The sequence below is a fragment of the Tenebrio molitor genome, chromosome 1 (genome assembly GCF_963966145.1).
Source record: "Tenebrio molitor chromosome 1, icTenMoli1.1, whole genome shotgun sequence".
Classification (NCBI taxonomy): domain Eukaryota; kingdom Metazoa; phylum Arthropoda; class Insecta; order Coleoptera; family Tenebrionidae; genus Tenebrio; species Tenebrio molitor.
This window is the reverse complement of record NC_091046.1, coordinates 45,051,402-45,069,762: the sequence shown is the minus strand read 5'-3', so window position 1 is coordinate 45,069,762 and position 18,361 is coordinate 45,051,402. Positions and strand designations below refer to the sequence as shown.

At 42.2% G+C, this 18,361-nt stretch overlaps 3 protein-coding genes and 2 long non-coding RNA genes across 11 annotated transcripts in view; 3 read left to right on the top strand and 2 right to left on the bottom strand.

The window, feature by feature from the left end:
- Nucleotides 1–545: 545 nt before the first annotated feature.
- roq (roquin) lies at nt 546–9,214 on the bottom strand. 2 transcript variants are annotated; one of them, XM_069057358.1, is made up of 9 exons: nt 8,759–9,214; nt 7,992–8,581; nt 7,715–7,890; nt 7,329–7,662; nt 3,464–3,695; nt 2,580–3,354; nt 2,371–2,497; nt 2,086–2,312; nt 546–2,037 (listed from the first exon to the last, which is right to left on the bottom strand). In XM_069057358.1, the coding sequence occupies exons 2-9, from the start codon at nt 8,578–8,580 to the stop codon at nt 1,843–1,845; spliced, it is 2,655 nt and encodes an 884-aa protein (XP_068913459.1). In that variant the 5' UTR covers nt 8,581; nt 8,759–9,214; the 3' UTR covers nt 546–1,842. The 2 variants fall into 2 exon arrangements, with proteins under 2 accessions (XP_068913459.1, XP_068913450.1); XM_069057349.1 differs by having other exon boundaries at nt 2,580–3,363; nt 8,759–9,212.
- Nucleotides 4,669–6,391, top strand: LOC138138228 (uncharacterized). Its single transcript, XR_011161992.1, has 2 exons — nt 4,669–5,846; nt 5,901–6,391. It is a non-coding gene; the product is annotated as an uncharacterized lncRNA (long non-coding RNA).
- A 550-nt stretch (nt 9,215–9,764) lies between the features above and the next one.
- Nucleotides 9,765–10,718, top strand: Uxt (Uxt prefoldin-like subunit). The gene is made up of 2 exons (XM_069057927.1): nt 9,765–9,989; nt 10,044–10,718. Exon 2 carries the CDS (start codon nt 10,118–10,120, stop codon nt 10,568–10,570), a length of 453 nt encoding a protein of 150 aa, XP_068914028.1. The 5' UTR covers nt 9,765–9,989; nt 10,044–10,117; the 3' UTR covers nt 10,571–10,718.
- Nucleotides 10,719–14,738: 4,020 nt separating this feature from the next.
- The window catches only part of DopEcR (G-protein coupled receptor DopEcR), a 28,991-nt gene continuing 25,368 nt past the window's right edge, over nt 14,739–18,361 (bottom strand). For all 6 annotated transcript variants that reach the window (XM_069057748.1, XM_069057772.1, XM_069057766.1 and 3 more), the window contains one exon: nt 14,739–16,049. In XM_069057748.1, coding sequence (XP_068913849.1) covers nt 15,214–16,049 — 836 coding nt within the window. In that variant the 3' untranslated portion in view covers nt 14,739–15,213. The remainder of the gene's footprint in view (nt 16,050–18,361) is intronic.
- On the top strand, nt 16,045–18,314 carry LOC138138217 (uncharacterized). The gene is made up of 3 exons (XR_011161988.1): nt 16,045–16,712; nt 17,259–17,361; nt 17,427–18,314. It is a non-coding gene; the product is annotated as an uncharacterized lncRNA (long non-coding RNA).

Below are 18,361 nucleotides of genomic sequence, written 5' to 3'. Positions count from 1 at the left end.
CGACATCTGCCAACGCCCGGCCGAATTGCAGGCAGCGATCTGCCACCAGTAAAATTTTCAGAATCATTCAATCCTGAAATTTCAAAAATAATTCAAGTCCATATTCCGTCATCCCCTGTTCATCCCCCCGCGCCAACACGAGTGCTTCTGGAGGCATTCTCGTTCCAAAATTTTTTGACAGTTTTACAAATTTTGACATTTTCAAAAACCCCCAAAAATACGTATCTTCTTTCAGCAGAACCGTATCTGCAAATTAATAACTCCACAAAGACCATTAAAACGCAGTGCGATGTTTGTGATAGCTTCAGCAAACATTGGGTTATATTTAGACGGCACTTTTGCAAATATTATTATCGGGGCACTGTGACCATAACAATTAGTACCTATCAGACATCGACTGGTTTAATAAAATATTATTGGGCGATAAACGCTGTAATTAAATCGCTGACGGTTAGATGAAGCTTCTAAAGGTGGGCCTCCAGTGACAAGTGTTATTTGACCACGTGACTGTCACAGAGCACGCCAGAGGGTAATGAGACACAGAGTGACGATGGGTAATAATAATTTATTTAAATATTGGTATAATTTATATACTTCCACCCAAATATACATACGTGATTAATGTAATCAGTATAAATAGTATAATATTAATCACATGTGCAACATGACCTAATATAAAAATGAATGCCAGATGACTCAATAAATAAAAACTTGACTATAGGGCAAACATAAACAACGTTAGGTAAAACCACGAGAGAAAACAATTATGTTACACAGCCTAGGCTAATATTGCAGATTTGCTTCAGCAAAGAATTTAACAATGGTATCGGCCGGTAAGGCAGAGCTGTCAAAGCAAACGGACAGAAGCTAGAACCTACCAAAGAAGCACGTTGTCGTGAAAATTATAAAACGAGCCATCCAGTACATCATCGGTTTTTATTAAAAGATGGAAAATATTACTTTGGCATTTCTACATATCTTATAAAAAATATTTCGATGCTCAGTTTCTAACTAACGCATTAATTAATCATGGTCGTGACTGGGTCACGTCGTTCAACGATACATTTCGAATGTGAAACAAACATGCTTTAAAAACTGTTTTTTTAAATTGCAAGACAATCAAAAATATGACAAATGTACATGGTAAAAAATCGTTTGCGATAAAACTAGTAAACAAGGCGCGTACACATCTTCGTAGACGATAGATATTTCAATAGGAAAGAACCGCATAAAGACTGTAATAAAAAAAATGACAGCTCTAAATAATCACTGAATGCATACATCAAATTACATTATACATGCATGTTGGATTACATATATTACAAAGATATTAAATTGTAAATGCTCTGCTAACGACTGATAATTTCTTTGTAACACAGTAACACACACCATTGTGTTCTATAAAGCTTAATAAATTAGACTATATAATTAAATTTAAGCATAATAACTTCTTAGTCAGTTGCATTTTCAAACAAATGCACACTAAATTAAAATATATCAACTCATAACATTGATATACCGATCACACACAGTATGATTAAAGTTAGATAACATTTCAGCTAATAGTTCTCTGGAGCGAGTGACAAAGACGCCGCGCTTTTTCCAATAAAACTGGAACAACTACTCATCAAATTCAGTAAATGTGAAATGCACCTATTGTATTTAATGTGAATAAAACAGCCTGAACGTGTCGGTCATTTTGGATCGTAAGTCTCGTTAAAAAAAAATCTCAATGGGAGAAAACAATCTAGTCGCCGCCCCACGATCCAAAATACCATCAGACTTGCCCACACGAAAATATGTCATGAAATTAAAACAAGAACTGAACCCATTGGGTTTAATTTACTGGTTGGAGTCCTCTTCACTGCTCCACATCTTCTCCTGCTCTTCGATCTCCTCCTGCAGTCGGATCTCTAACTGTCGCATGTCGTTGGCGATGTCCGCCTCGTACATCGCCTCCTCGGCGGTCTCCAGGTTGGGCACGTTGGCGTTGTTGTAGTTGCCCATCGCCTGGTTCAACGAGTGGACTAGCTTGTTCTGGAAGCAGTCGTCAGCGATGCGAGACACCAGGACGGCGCTACCTACCAGACAGGCCTCCTTCTGCTTCTCCTGGATCCCCTGCTCGATCAGTTGCAGTTCTTGGGTCAGTCGGTCGCGTTCGCTCAACGTGGTCACGCCTTGCGTCGCCAGTTTTAGGTCGTTCAGTTGCTTCTCCAAATTGCACAGTTGCAGCTTGACGCGCTGCGATTCGGCCAGCAGCTCCTTCGACGGGCCCTGCATCCTCTGGTGGTGGTAGATCAACTGCGGAGATCCTAGCGAAAGAAATCCGGAGTGCTTTATGCGGCAAAAATCGCAAAATCGACGCCCTACCTATGCTGCTGGCGGGGTGGCCCACGATGGCGTGGCCGGGGGGTATCGACCCTTGATGGAACTGGGGCGGATTGTTGTTGTAGTACAAAGACGTCACCGGACTGGCCGACGAGAGAGGTCTGCGCATCTAAAATCGAAATCGAGAGTTGCAATGACAGGCCCTCGAGAGTGCTCTCCGAGTCTTTTTGGGTATCTTTTGTTGTACTCACCAGAGGGGAGGACATGCTGCCGTCCCGGAAGGACGACACTTGTCCGTTGTCCTTGTGCATCCTGGAGATGGGGCCGTACTTGCTGATCGCGGGCGAGTCGTACGGGACGTAGTCGTCGTCGGCGGCCAGGATCGAGTCCGACCTGACGAAGGTGGGTCCGCTGTTGGTGTGTCCCGTCCAGAAGGTGTAGGGCGAGGTGGGACTGTCCAGGTCGTGTTGGGACTCTTGCCTGGCGAGACTCGTCGCGTTGTGCGAGATCGCCGTGGCGACGTTCTTCCCGACGACCTTCTCCAGCTGCGACAGCACCTCCTGCTTCCTCTGATGCAGCTCGGCCAGGCTCTTCGTGGAGGTCCTCTTGGTCTGCTGGAGCACGTTCGGGTTCTTCGGTATGACGTTGTCCCAGTTGGACCTCTTCTCCTGGTTGCTCTGGTGGCCCGCGTTCGCCGCGTAGTCCGTCTGCTGCGGGTAGAATTGGTCGTTGTTGGCTAAGACTATGTTAGGCGGCGCCGCTTGGTAGACGTCGTGCGGGTAGGGGGCCCCCGTCTGGGCGTACATCGGCTGGGGCTGGTACGGCGCCAGGTTGTGGTTGAAGGCGACGTCGTAGCCCATCCTCTGGATCTGCACGACGGCCGGGATCGGCACCGGACTGACCGTGGCGGTGTTCGGCATCGAGTAGTAGTCCTCGGTCTGGGGGTAGACCTTCTCCGTCGGCGATTGGCTGTCGATCCGGTGCTCCTTGTTGCGGATGATGGTCTTGCGGTTCTTGGCGCGGTACCTGAAAACACTGTCCGATTAGGTGCAGCGTAGTCCGGAAGGAGGTACTCGATTGGTGCGTGCGAACAACCATGCATCTACACAACGACTGCTCGGAATGCTCGACTTACTTCTCCAGTTCTTCGTTGGTGTGGGCGAAGGTGCAGTTGGTGCCGCGCGGACAGCTTCCCCTCAGCGTCAGGTCGCGGCACATGCTGATCTTGTATTTGGTGTGCGGGGAATGCGACGTGTCTTGGAGCTTCCTGCTGCCGTGCTGGTGGATGAACTCTACTAGGCCGGCCACCACCAGACGCACCGCCTCCAAGGCGTCGCTGCAGTCTTTCCACGACGGAGTCGACGATTCTGCAACAACAAAAATTATCGAAATGCGATCAAATCAACTCTTCTTCTTCTTCCCTCTGGAACGATTTACAATTATTTTTCTAATACTAGTTCATGAAAATCAAGAATGCAATCTCCAAAGTTTTTATCTTTAATCGGTCAACCTTCAAACATTTTTTAAATTAAACTTCTATCGGTGTATAATGTTAAATTTCTTTCGAGTTCAAGAGGGCAAAAATGTATCGTTTTATACTGAATTATGTTTTATTTTTAGTCTAAGACAAGGTTAAAACTCCACCAGTAATTAAGAACAGTTTTTGTTTGTCCTCTACCATTAATAATATTAATATTAATGTCCTTACCACTTTGTCCACATTACCAAGTAATGTGAGAAAGTCGTGTGAAGAAGTAATTATAAAATAAACGTTGGAACTATTAAACCGAATTATTATTCATCTGTTACCCCAACCATGCCAATGTGGAATTGAAAAAAAATTGAAAAAAATTAATGAATGTAGGATGAAAACTGTTTTGATGTCGGTAAAATCCAACCATTACATCGCTCGACAATCAAAGATTTTTTTGCTTTTGAATATAATAGTGACATAAAACTTGATACAATCTTTTTGTGACTAAAAAAACACCTTCTGCATTTGGTGTTTCTCCGATTAAAATCCTCTTCAAATCTTTATCGGTAAACGTGCACGTTTAAAGGTAAGACTTAAGGTGGTTTCTAATGTTTTTTTAAATTGGCTTACACAACAGAATGCGATAAGAATGGTCTTTAAAAGTGTCCAAACTTTTGCATCACCTGTGTCGCACCGAAATTTCCGCAATTTGAAGCAATTTACAATTTTTACAAAAATAGTTTTGTCATTTTCTTAACAAATGAATCGTACTGTCCTATTTCGAAAATTTCTCACTGAAGTTGTATATCTTGTACAAATTTCGGGGAAGTTCCACGCGAAGGAATATTTAAAAAAGTTTAGTTTATAGATAAATGTTGGTAGCAACTGGTGTAATTTTAGAAAAACAAATTATAAAGTTTGTTGAATTTGAAAGATTACAAAAAATTAAGTAATCCATTGAAAAATGTGTGCGTTTGAAAAGTGTACTTAAGCCACCCACGGTGTACATTATGAATTTAAACAGTTTCTGTACTTTGCAACTGTCACAATCCCTATTATGGAAAATGTACGCGTTCTCTTGACATTCCGGATTCCGCAACCGCTCGACAAAAACACGACAAACAAGACAAAAAAAAAACAACAATTTATCGATTTTTCCAATTCGTACAATTATATTACGTTTCGCTTTATTTACTTTTTAATTATTATAACCTTGAAATGGTCATTTTCATGTGGCAACACCCTTTTCGAGATCCGCGATGATAACGATTTCGTCGAAATGAAAGGAGGGGCTAGCTTTAATTCCCATAAAACCCGAAGCATGTCGTAAAATGTAATTTTATTGTTTTATATTTACGTAAATGCACAGGGCTGAGGTAATCTTTGTACGAAATTTTTACAGGAACGTTCGTCACCGGTCGCAATTTCTCCAAATATCCAAACATTTACCACATCTACTAAAACATTTTCATCGATGCGAGTCCACGAAACTTCTCTCTAGCGATCGCATTAAACTTAAGTGCGATATAAATCAATTTTATAGGTGGAAAGTGAATCAAACTCAAGTCAAATAGCTTCAACATGACCTAACCATAATTGTCAAAAACTATTTGACAATTTGGCACGTCACGTAGTCTTCAAAAAGGAAGAATTTTATTATTAAATATTTTTTTCTATTTAAGAGTGGGGAAACTTCTTCAAATTTCAATAGACTTTTGGTAGTATAATCTCTGCCACTATAACTACAAAGCACCAGCACCAGTAGTGTGGGCATTGTCATCTACGAGTTAAAATTGTGCCGCTTGCTACCGATTCCTGTCAAGATACAGATTTATAATAAATGTTTCTTACATCCTAGTTGGCTATGATTTAAGATTTGCATCTCTTGTGGATTGGTAAATTTGACATTTGACAGTTCACACTTGTCACTTGGCCGTTTTCATCGTTTATCAGTTTTGCAAGTGTTATCATGATGTTTTGAGTTAGTTAAAGCTGCAAGAGAGGTTTCTCCAAGACAATCCCGTGAAGGTCATTAGTCAATGTAGTGAGCAGAGTAAATATTTTGTTGACACTTAACATAAACACTTTTTTATTGTAGCAACAAAGAAAATGGGTTATTCCCTGTAATGGGGTGCACTCATGGACTGTCTTACTATTGAAATATTCAACAATGATAAATGAACTTGTTCACTGTATCTAAACCAGGAAATGTTTTTGGTGGCCCATTTTATGAATATAATCCACAGACTTGTTCAGACAGGAAATGTAAATAAAGGAAAACCGAGTGGAAAGCTTCCAGAACTTGAGGAAGCTGCTGCGGAATGACCAGACAATAATAATCCACAAACATTTTACAAAATCTGGGTATTTTAAAGACCAAATGCTGACAGAACAATTTGAACACTAAAGGAAGAAATCCTACATTACCGGCGCAGCATTCGTCAGACAATGTAGCAAAACAGTTTTGAAAATAGGTGAAAAAGAATAATCAGGTGTCGGGAATATTTATAGCCGTGAACATTTTTTCCTTGAAAAAAAGCGACATGTTCTTGTTTTTATCGTTTTCAATAAAAATTTTAATTAACTTAACAGACGTAACTTGTGGGATAATTTGATTTGATTGTGACGATTTTTTCAAATTTTGAATTACAGTCTCCAAGCCCCTTGTTTTTAGGCAATTAAGTTATCACATGAATTTATACAGTATAATTCAGTAACGAAATTTATTGTAGGTGGCAAATTTCACAGAAATATTTATTTATAACGAAACCTGTACGATAATACGAAGATAACAAAAGAAACCCAGAGATAATGCAATTAATTTGATGTTGTTTTGAATTTCGTCGTTATCAAGTTGACGACAATAAATGTGGAAAAATGAGCGACAACAATAAATGTCCACCGGGCGACGAGGTGAATTTCTACGGAAATCGTTTCGAATTTAAGTGCATTTAAAATTTTCCAAGCGACTTGAAAGTTCCTTTGTCTAATAAATCCATTGACGTCGACGTTTGATTTAAATCCAAATAAAAACAATGAAAGAAACCAATAAAATAGTTTTGAAAATAGAAATTTATTGCAGTCGACGATCGGATAAATAATTTTATGAGGAGCGAGCGAGACATGCGAGCAATTGTCGTGACAGATATAAACGTTGAAATCACTGTCCTGAATAAATTCCGGCGCAAAATTGAGCGTCTGCAGCTTTAGATAGGGCCGGAAATATCTCCTTTAATTAGAACCGTGACTGGATTAAAAAAAATAATAGGACAAAATCCATTGTGTTATCTGGTATCTAATCCGCAAAATCTCCAATTCTGGGAATCGCGACACAAGTTTTAATAATTCTTCCGCTGTCGACACCGCAATAACGCACAACAAAAACAAATTAAAACATCTTCAATCAGCTTGGTTCATTTCTGTCGCCGAATTTGCATCGAGATCGCGGAAAATCCCGCCAACGGAAACTTCCACAATTACGACCAGATTAGATACCGAATTTCGCAACCTGGACAAGGTCACTCACCGGGACTGGGATCGATCCCCGCCAGCAACTCCAGAGGCGTCCGCAGCACGGACAGCTTCCCCGGATCGCCGGTCCTCTGCAGCGCGATCACCAGCTCTTGGACAGATTGGGCGAACGACTGCGGCGTCTGCAGCTTGTCGATGATGCTCTGCATGTGCGACTTGTGGGCGGTGTCGCCGTAGAGGAGCGCCGACCACTGGTCCGGGGCGATCCTGAGGCCGGCCTCGGTGGCGATCTGGACGATCTGGGCGTCGTGCTCGCGCCGCAGCGCCTCGTACGTGCGGAACTCCTCCTTGAGCTGCATCAGCGACGAATCGCCTTCGCGTTTAGACACCTGCAAAGTGGGACCGGTTAGAATTGGACGGATGTCGGACGATCGGGACTACTTTGAAACAGGAGGCCCTGTAGAGGAGCTGCACCACGTGGCCGATGCTCGTCTTGGAAGCTTGGGGGAAGTGCGGCTCCAGGCGCTGCACCACGAACATCACCAGGACCTTGCGCGACAGGGCGGAGCCGTCTTCCAACGCCAGCAGGACCAGCTTCAGCACCTCCTCTTGCATGGCTGCAACAACGTTCCATCAAACAACTCATCTTAAAAGAACCACATTTTCAATTCCAATTTTGAACATTTTTTTTCTTGTGTGATTAACTGTTTTGACGCACCTGGTCCCAGGAATTGGCAGCCCCTGGCCCGGACGGCGGCCCACAAGTTCGCTGAGAGCTGTTGGGGGTTCTGATGTTGCAGTATGAGCTCGGTGACGGTGCGCTCGCCCAGCGACCTCGCCGCCCTCATGGCCCTGGTCCGCCCCTCGTCCTCCACCAGCTGGCAGTTGATCAGCGTGACCAGCTTCCTCTGCATGGGCCTGGAAAGGATGCTGCCGCTGCCGCAGGCGCTGCCGTTGGGATGGGGCTTCAGGTACATCGCCAGCTCCTCCACGCACTTGCGCGAGTCCTGGTAGTAGGTGACGTTGTCCCTGGAGACAATCTTGTGGTCGAGCACCTCCTCGTTGTCCTTCTTGATAGTGGGGCCGACCAGCTGGAGCAGCGCCGTGTTGACCGGCAGGCTCTCGATGTCTATGCTGATGGTGGTCTGGTCGAAGGGGCATTGCTTGCGGTGGAGGTTCGACAGGCAGGCCTTGCATACCGTGTGGCCGCAGCCCAGACTGATGGGGCTACGGAGGGCTACATCAAATGCATTGCAACATACTGGACAAGACAGGAACTCCGTCCACTGTGGAGCCTGAATTGGCATTCTGAAATGCGAAATCACCGTTGCTCACATCATCACTTGTCAAAATCAGGTGATGACACTGTGTGGTGCCAATGTGGCAAGTCGTGCGGCTCCGGGCCCGGGTAAAAGGCCGACTTTGGGGGCAGAGAGTGTCGGGGGAGGCCAAGGAGGGCGGCGGGATTACGGCAGGCGCTCTTACCTTAATTAATTTAAAACAGAACATCACATCATGAAGCACCACCAGACATCACAACAATGTTGTGAAATCTTCTCGAACGTCATACGTCAATGGGAAGGTGATCGCACTCTGCGCATTACACATACCGAGCATTTTCCATAATTACGTGTTGCGCACGTAAAAATGGTTCGGACCGGCCCCGGATTAAAACGTGGATTTATTTTGCACAATTACAAAACAATTTATTGCAAATTACGCAAATTACGAAAAAAATATTATTCTGATGTAAACAACTGCCCATCAATCGGGACCCGGAGAGGGGGCAGATAAATATTTACAGCGTGATTCATCACAAATTTTCTTCTTACAGGGGGCTCACTCGAGATGTACGAAACACATTCAATTAGGCCAAGGTGGAAATTACCAACTAATACAATTGTAAACGCTTCTATAAAACTGTTTACTTACTTTTTCAAACCCGTTCTAAACTGTAGATAAATAGAATTAGTATTGCATTGATTGAGATAAATATAACTAAAATGAGACAGACGTGATAAATACAATGATATAATTTATTATTACGTTGAAACAATTTTTAAATTCATTTTCTTGTTGAAAGCACTACGAGCTCGTGGAAAAAATTGGTGTTGAAGCGTTCACTTTAAATATAGATTGTGAATAAGACATTTTCGTCACTCGATTTCTTCGAAAACACTGTCTGCATGAGATTTTCCGGAAACATCTTCACACTAATTACTCTCATTTTAAAGATCATTGTCCAAGTACAGAAAAAATTCTATCAGAATGTTTATGGCTAATTTAAACAGCCATGAACTGGTCAATGTCCATCAAATCTGTTCCGATTATCACCGTCAACCGATATTGTAGGAAAAAACAATTCCCTTGCGCAAAATTATCTGAATTAAACGAATTGACCGGCTAAGTTATCGTCCAGACACCTTTATTCTGCATTCTTACTTTTGGTGACATTCTGCACACTCCAGTTTCTGCAATTGTGTAGCATTTAAAGAAGCTCCTTATTTAAAAAATATTTTCTTCTTGTATCGTTTGCGACCCGAAAATGTAAAGATTGTCGCAAATAATTTCCAAATTGTTAATTTCATAAATGCGAAAATGCAACGTTTAGCTGGCTTCTCTGCTGTCATTTAACATCCGTCCATTGACAGCTTTGACAGACGACATAAAAATAATAATAAGCGTAGAGATTTAGGTGAAACTAGGGCTGCTGCAAGTAGGGTGTTTTCAAAATGTGTTCAATACTTTGTAAATTGTCGTGTTTTCACAGAAATAAAGTTTCGTCTGCTGCACCGTGGCGAAGTGTACATAACCTCAGTTTTCTGTCAAAACCATCTGCCGAAAATGACCGGCGAGCTCGCCAAGAAAATCCAAGAGTACGAAGCGTTCCTGGAAGACACTCTAAAAAGAGACCTCGCTGAGGTGCAAAACATCCTCAAGGAGAAGGTAAAAAAACACAAAGAATGGGAGGAAGTGAAGCAAGTCGTGAAAACCATGAACGAATTCAAGGAGAAGGACCGCGACATGGTAGTCCGTGTGGGTTTAGATTGTGGTGTTCACGTCACCGGTGAAGTTACCGATTTCGAGCGGTCTTACGTAAATGTAGGTTTAGGTTATCTTTTGGAGATGGACTGCGATGAGGCGGACAAATATTCAGAAATCAGAATGAGGGGTCTGAAGAAAGACATCGAGCACTACAGGAAGCTCGCGGTTCACGTCAAAGTGAACATAAAAATGGTGTTGTTGGCGATCAATGAATTGCAGAGTCTCATGTTGCAAAATAAAACGCGAGGGTAACTTTCAAAACAATTTTTATTTTAAAATATTTAAATTTAAGCTATTACACAACATGTGAACACCTTTTAATAAGTCAATACTTACATTTACATTACAAAACTATGGTATAAAACTAGCGGACTACGTACAAAATTAGACTGTTGTGAGCGTAACAAATATTTTACATCTTTTTTATTTATACTTAAAAACTCACTCCTTCTGTAACATATCGTAATTTCTTCTCTTAGTTAACTACTAGATAACCATCACGTAACTACTAATAATTAGTTATTATAAAGCACACTTATATTGTGAAAAGAATTATATCTAAAAGTTTATAATTGGCCATATTCATTGTTCAGTTGAACTTTATTTTATGCAGGACAATTTCCATTAAAACGATTAACACACTACGTCAGTCTTCTCGTACAAATGCCTCCATCTGGAATGTGGGCGAAGATCCAAAAGGTCCCTGTGCTAGAACAGCGACCCCACGCAACTGAATTCGGGTGTACCGCGACTGCATAAAATAAAGCAAAAATGTGCATTTCCGTGTTGTCACGGTCCGATCAGATCAACCCGAGCTACCGACAGAAAGACGCCACAGCTGCTCAAAGTGACTCTGACGGCTGCAAGACGTGCGTACATCTAGTCGCGTTGACGCAGAATTCTGCAACGCAATGGAAGAAGGTGAGGGCGTCCTGTTAAGGGTAGATCCGTTGTTCTGATCGGACCGTGGGACTCGTCGTCCGAACCCGCGGGTGTGCGACGGTGCCGCCACCCCTCGTGTGCTTGCTCGTGTTTGTGCGGTGTCGTTCGGGTCCAGTTTGGGTGAGCGGCGGCACCGACACCTCGGGTTGTGACGAGAAGTGTTCATCTCCCGCCCCCTTAATGTATACAGAGTATATAAATAACGTTTATTGATGTCTCGATATTTGTCTGGACAACAGCTAATCGAATTAAAAATTAACAACAAATCGTATATATCATAACACATGGATACTGATTACCGACAAGATGTAGTAGCTCTGTACAAAAGCAAGCGACTTGCTTGAGCAAGTGCGCGCCAACTTGATGAGTAGGCCATATGGAAACATGCGCCGCCTGCACCATGGATTCAGCAGGTATTACCCGACTGGATACATCACTAATAATAGAATAATGCAATGCACGGCTATAACAACACTAACCTAAACGTTGATAAGCATTCGCAGAATGATGATATTGTAGACACTGAAATTAGACTGTAAGCCACGCACAGAAATTGCAACAGATGACGTCGTACAGTACACTCCGATTTCAACGAAAGCAGGCTGTAGACACGTAAAAACCAACGTAACTCTCTCCCCAGTGTTGTACAGTGACACTATCACCTGTGATAGTAGAATGTTTCGTAAAGGAATGTTGTTGCACTCTAGTTGATTGTTTTTACGCTTCGCCTAACGCCTAATGCAACAGTTGTGTCGGATATTATGTATTATTATTATGTACTTGAGCAAGATCTACACGGAACCACGACTCAGGGAAAAAAATCATCTAGGAATGGTTGTGCGACCAAACGGGCCCACCTACGCAAAGCATACGAGAGAAACGGTTTAGTAAAACTGGTAAAATTACACGACCTAATCTACGTTCCAATAAATGTTGTCACATCGAATGTTCGTTAATCTAAGCGGTCTAACGTTCTAACAATTGTACATAATAAATATCTCAACTCGTTCGGTAACATTTTAGAGAAAATTGTGCTCTAAAAACATGAAGTCTATTTAGCCTGAGAAACATTAGACCTAACACAGTGTTCATGTAAAATATTTTTTTGGGATGATCAGTACAAAATCCAAGGCAACTTATTATGTGTGATCTAGCAATACGTTTTGATTGCTCAATTTTAAGCTCATCCTTAACAACTACGGTAAATCATCACGTCCAACCTATTATCGGTGTATAATTTTGGGTTTTGCTTCGTTGCATTACTAGTTCATGAAAAGTTTGATTGTTTTGCGGACCAGGCACGCGAGGACCCTTTCATTCCGTTCCAAAGCTTCCAAAATCGGCCATTTCGATCATCGACGCGGAATCTTACGGCAAAGACAACCGGCTCGCTACGTTTTGAAAGTTTTTAACTGAATCAATTCGGCGAGGACAATTCGCAACTTGTAAAAGTGCAAAAACAAACTTTTTTTGCATACTGATTAAGAAAGTTTCCTTTTTTTAACGAAAAATCAATATTTTTAAAATTATTTTATTCAATTCATTGTCAAAGAATACCTACTGTGCATTTCTGCACAGTAGCATTTCTGTATAAATCCTTTTGGGCCAAATTTCTCAACTTACAACAATACCTATGCAAAAAAAATGTATACAACACGTTATGAAAGTTTCTTTTTTTCACTCATTTGCTTGATTAACTCGGGCTCCGCCCTCGTTAATCAAACTGCAGATTCATGAAAAAAAGTATGACTTTCATAACTAGTTGCACAATATACTATTTACGCGTGAATAAATATCAGGGGAGTTCGCGGTCTGACCTGCAGGTGGCACTTGATTCCAATTTATCCTTAGAAGCGATACAAAACGGAAAACGAGAAAAAAGGTGCATCCCAGATTGTTTCCTTTGGAGAGTCCACGAAGTGGCGCCGAAGGACTGTCTTAGGTGTCTGGAAAGTGGGAGCGGTGCAAAAGTAAGCTCGATGGTGAGCTTCAATAGATAACTTGGGGGATTCCCGATGAATCCAAAGATAAAATGTGGATTCATTACTATGTTTAGAAGAAATAGGAAACCTCGCAACAATAGAAACATACCTACTGACTCTCATTCAGCGAAATAGGTGAAGACTGTTTCATCCGCCGGAAAGGTCACGGTGTCAGTCTTGTTGAATTGAAAAGGAATAAAATTGATTGATTGTCTGCGAAGATATCTGATCAACACCGAGACTATTGTGAGGATTTTTTGGGTCAGCAAGACACAAAACTTGACAAAGAGAAACCAGGAATGGCGCAGAAAAGTTTTGTCTTAACACGGTTACGCACTTTCCCACATTTCGGTGGTTCCTCCACCAATTCCGCTACAAAGTCGTATCGCACACACTTCTCTGGATGTGTCCTTCACACTTTTTCCTCTCTTCTAAATTGACAAGTTCTTCGGAAGAAATTGTCAACAACTGAGTTATGATAGTTATTAAGGATTATTTAGCCGACTTAGAAGAAACTACATTTGAGGAAGGGATAAATGGAATACAGTATTGCTCTGCTGTAAACGAGTTGTTCTCGATAAATCATGCAGAAAAATAAAACCAATTTTGAAATCATAGTTTGGTGCTCTTGGGGGCCAGGAAAATTTCAAACATCCCTCTAAATTAACCGAAATTATTTAGATTTAAAGTGGCCAAACTGTACTTTGGATCACGTCAAATTTTAAAAGAATAAAAATGTCCTTGAAAATCGCGCCCCTACCGTAAACATCCAATGGGAAGCCTGCATTTGCTCCGGTTGTCATGGCAACAACAAACATTTCAGGAAATTTCAAAAAACTAGTAACTGGAAATTTTTCCTGCATGCCATTGGACAAAACAAGTTTTAAACCAGTGTTAGCACAAAAACCGGTACATTGCAGGCTTGACATTCAGAATGAACACACCTCTTCAAGTAGCTACTTGGTTTTGGAGTACAATTTTCTTGTAGAAACTTCCACGCATATGAATTGATTTTCGTAAATTTTTCTTGGCTTTTCACTCCCGCTGTTCGGAAATAAGGTACAGTCGCGAGCAATAAATTTTGATCGTCAAGGTCATTCTTTGACGCAATCGAAAATGCTCCATTGTAAAACAGTCGTAAATATCATAACCTATCATCATGTTGTATGACATTAATTGTCATTTTTTTCTCAATTTTTTGACACTGTCGACGTGGGCATAATCAGGCAGGGAAATTTTATAAATTTGTAAGAATCTAACCAAATTTTGAAATGACATTGACGACCAAAATGTATTCCTCGCGACAGTACTTATCTGCGACTCGTGCTTATTTCCACAACGACGAAAAATTTTCGGAAATGATTCATGCGTTGGGAAGATTATTAGTGAAAACTTTTACGTAACATTTTTTATTACAAAATTTCGCAACAATCCGTATTTTGGCAACGAGTTCTTGATTCTTTTTCTTATGCGGGCAAAAAACTGTCCTCGAAAGACTTGCAGTAGGGTTATGCAAGAGGAATCGGTTTGAAAAAATGTTTGTGGTGGAGAATTCGTGAAGACAGGGAGGTGTGAGGAGGGTCCCCGCGTGCCTGGGGTTTGAACATCGGTGTTTGAAGTTGGTGTTAAGCCTCATTTTTGATTACACATAAGCAGCCGTTACACGGGGTTTAAAATCGTATGAGCTTCCCAAATAAGCCGCATTAACGCTACAAGTTCCTCGCGGAGATTAAAACCTACAAGTAATGTTAATTGACTGTTAATGTTAAAATACAAAACACTTGAAACCTGTACAGTATTATCTACAACCACACAGATCTAGTCCCGGTGCTATCACTGGTTGTAAAACTGGTCGCGGCCCGAGTACTGCCACCAGTACCTCCTGATCTTGTCGACGAAGTACTCGTAGTCGCGCATGGCGAGTCCGGTGATGGGCAATCCCGGAAAGCATCCGGTGACGGGAAAGAGTAGTCAGTCGTCTGCCTCCATCCCTATGAGTTCCGCCTGCATCCTGCCCTTGTACCGGCAGCAGATGGTCATGCAGAAGATGCGCAGCGCCAGGCGGAACTGCGGACTCATCGTGATCAAAATGAGCGACTTCCAGAAGGAGTTGAGGAAGCCCAGCCAGACGATGCCGAAATGTAGGAATTGCACTTGAAACTTGACACCGGTGAAGTACTCGTACAGGCGGATGCCGATGTAGGGAGTCCAGGAGATCCAGAAGGCCAGCACCAGCGAGAACGACATCAAGTGGCTGGGGTTGGACAGGTTCTCCGAGAGGGCGGTGGCGTACTCCTTGTCGTGGAAGGGGTAGCCGCTCTTCAGCTTGCGCAGCATGTTGAAGATGTAGGTGTAGGTGTAGACGATGGTGATGAGGCTGGGGCCGAGCACCAGGATGCCCAGCGTGACCGAGTAGGCGGCCATGCTGCCCCAGTCCAGCATGCAGATGTAGGCGTCCTCGTCGAACTTGGGCTGGTTGAAGCCGAGCAGCGGCGGGCAGCACAGCATCGCCGCCGAGATCCAGGTGAAGGCCATCCAGCACTGGCACCGCGTCTTCGTCTGGAGGGTCTCGTAGCGGAGCGGCTTGCGCACGGCCAGGTAGCGGTCCACGCTGATCCACATGAACGTGTACACGGTCACCGCCCACAGGGTCACCTCCAGGTAGCCCACTAGCCGGCACACGATGTCGCCGTAGACCCAATCGTTCACCACGGCGGGGTACACGGACAGCGGCACCACCAGCAGACCGCACAGCAGGTCGGCCACGGCCAGCGACAGCAAGTAGCAGTTGATCACCTCCTGGGGACCTGCGGCAATGCAAAACAAATTCAACGTTTTACAAATCTTAATTGACCCATGCGCCATCATAATTCGGCAAATGTAAACCTGGATCGTAATCAGTACACCCCCAGGGATGACAGAGCCATTAATCCCTCTCTATTTTAACCGACAGGAAAAAATAATGTGAAAAACCTTGCATACAAAGTAATTTTTTTCACGATTTTTTTCCAAAGGGTTCTTCTGTTGTAAACAACCCACGTTTCAATTAGGAGACGGTGTTTGCTTAGGATCTTCACAACAACGACAGTTTGCTCTGGATTAATTTTTATCAGGGCCGGTCTAGACGCAGGGCGGCATAGAAAGAAAAAGGTCTTTCGCTAAATAAATCTAGGGCTTGATTAACTATGGAGAACATAAAATCACGAAGGCATTGTTAAATTCTTGCACAACTTTCATTCGTAATTATTGAGCACAATTTTTCTGTTGTAAAAAAAATATGACCGATGGTAATTAACATATTACAGATATTGAGGAATTTTGTGTTTTGTGTGGTAAAAAACGGTACCTAGAGATTATGTTAAGTAACTATAAAGCATTTTTGTCGGTCTGTGTTATTTATGTCGGCTCCACCAAATAATTTTGACAGTTGCAGTTTTACCAAAATGGCCGCGACGAGATTCTTCCAACAGGTTATGTAAAATATTATAATTAAACCTTTCTCTTTGTCTTAAATCGCATTTTATCAAGTCTGAATTTTTCAATTTTATTTCTTTGCATCACGATTCGTTGAAGTAAATTATTAAGAAGCACGCGACGCTTGGAGATTTTTTCCCAAACTTTGAACCGGCCCCATTTACGGGAAGGATTTTTTCGCCGGAAATTATTCATTTCCAGCGATATCCTTTCCACGGGGGCGTCCCTGAATTTTTAATGAACTAAATATCTCCATCTGCTACGTAAAGGTGCAGACTCGGCCACTAAAAACCTCTACCATTTTTCTCGATCCGCCATTTCATTTTATGCGTCTGTTATCCGTAAATAAATAAATGAAAAGACATTTTTATTGAACTCCTGTGATTGAGAACGAGTGCAGAAAATTGGTTGTGTTTTTATCTAAAATGAAACAGTTCTCTTCTGTCTGGCTAACGAGAGTGCCTCAGAGTTCAAGGACGTGCTCTTCATTACTAATTTGCAAAACTACATCCTGTACAAAGCCGAAACTTGTCCATTTTCAGGTTATTAACATCTGATGAATAAATTCGCGCCGTATTACAAGAACCGAGATGAAAAGTAGCATCTTTCGGGAGTAACGGACCATCTCATTATATTTTTAAAGCCGTAAGAGTGGATTAGCCACGTTCTAGGCATGCTAAATATGGAATTTTACAATGTAAATGTTGCAGAGGGTCTTCACTCGAGAAGTTTAACCGTTGTAAGAGTTGTTTTATTCATGCGTTCGTGGGATAATCTTGCCTGGCGTGTACTCATCTTTACTTCAGGGAGACCTTTCAGTTTTCGCCGGTTTGTTGTCGCCACTCACGTCATGACAAAAATGACGGACAAGGTGGTCACAAACGAAGAGCGAATTAAAAAGTTTGGACGTGAAAGCGACGAGAAGAGGATTTGAATGGGTAGAGAAAAACTGCGAAAGCAGAGCAAATGGAGTGGTCCGAGAGTGGCGAAATGTATCCGTAAAAAGTAAAAGGTGCAATAAAAAACGACAAAAGATGGGTCAGATAAATGAAAATCCGACAAAATAGAACAGAGCGGGTCCGGGGACCGACAACTGATGAGTCTCTCAAGAAAAACTTCGCCGGGGGTGTCTGATTAGGTATCCGATTCGGGTTTCGGGTTCTTTCACTGTTGCTGAATATTTTTCGCTGGAAACTTGGCACGAGTGGCGTGTCTGCCCTCGTCGAAATAACCTAATGACATGTCTCGGCAAAAATGACGCCGTTAGATATGCACATATTTCTCTATTTCGAGTAAATCACGTTGAAAAGAACGCGAAGTGTACTTGACAGATCTTTTCCGACTACTGCAGTTTCTTGAATTTAACAGATTTTGCAGCATTACAACTGTTAATAAAAACTGCGATTGTTTTGCTTAATTAGAACACAATTTAATTCCAGATTGCGATAAAAAAGCTGCACCGAGTAATTATTTCCTGTTTAGAGGTTATTAATCTGAATTTGACGTGACTGTTGCCAACTTACTTGTGCAAACTAACGAAAAACACCAACACCTTGCGTAATTAATTATTGTAAAAACGTTTGAAAACACAAATATTATTGACAACATTCTGTTGATCTTCTTGATCATACGGTGTATTTCAAAT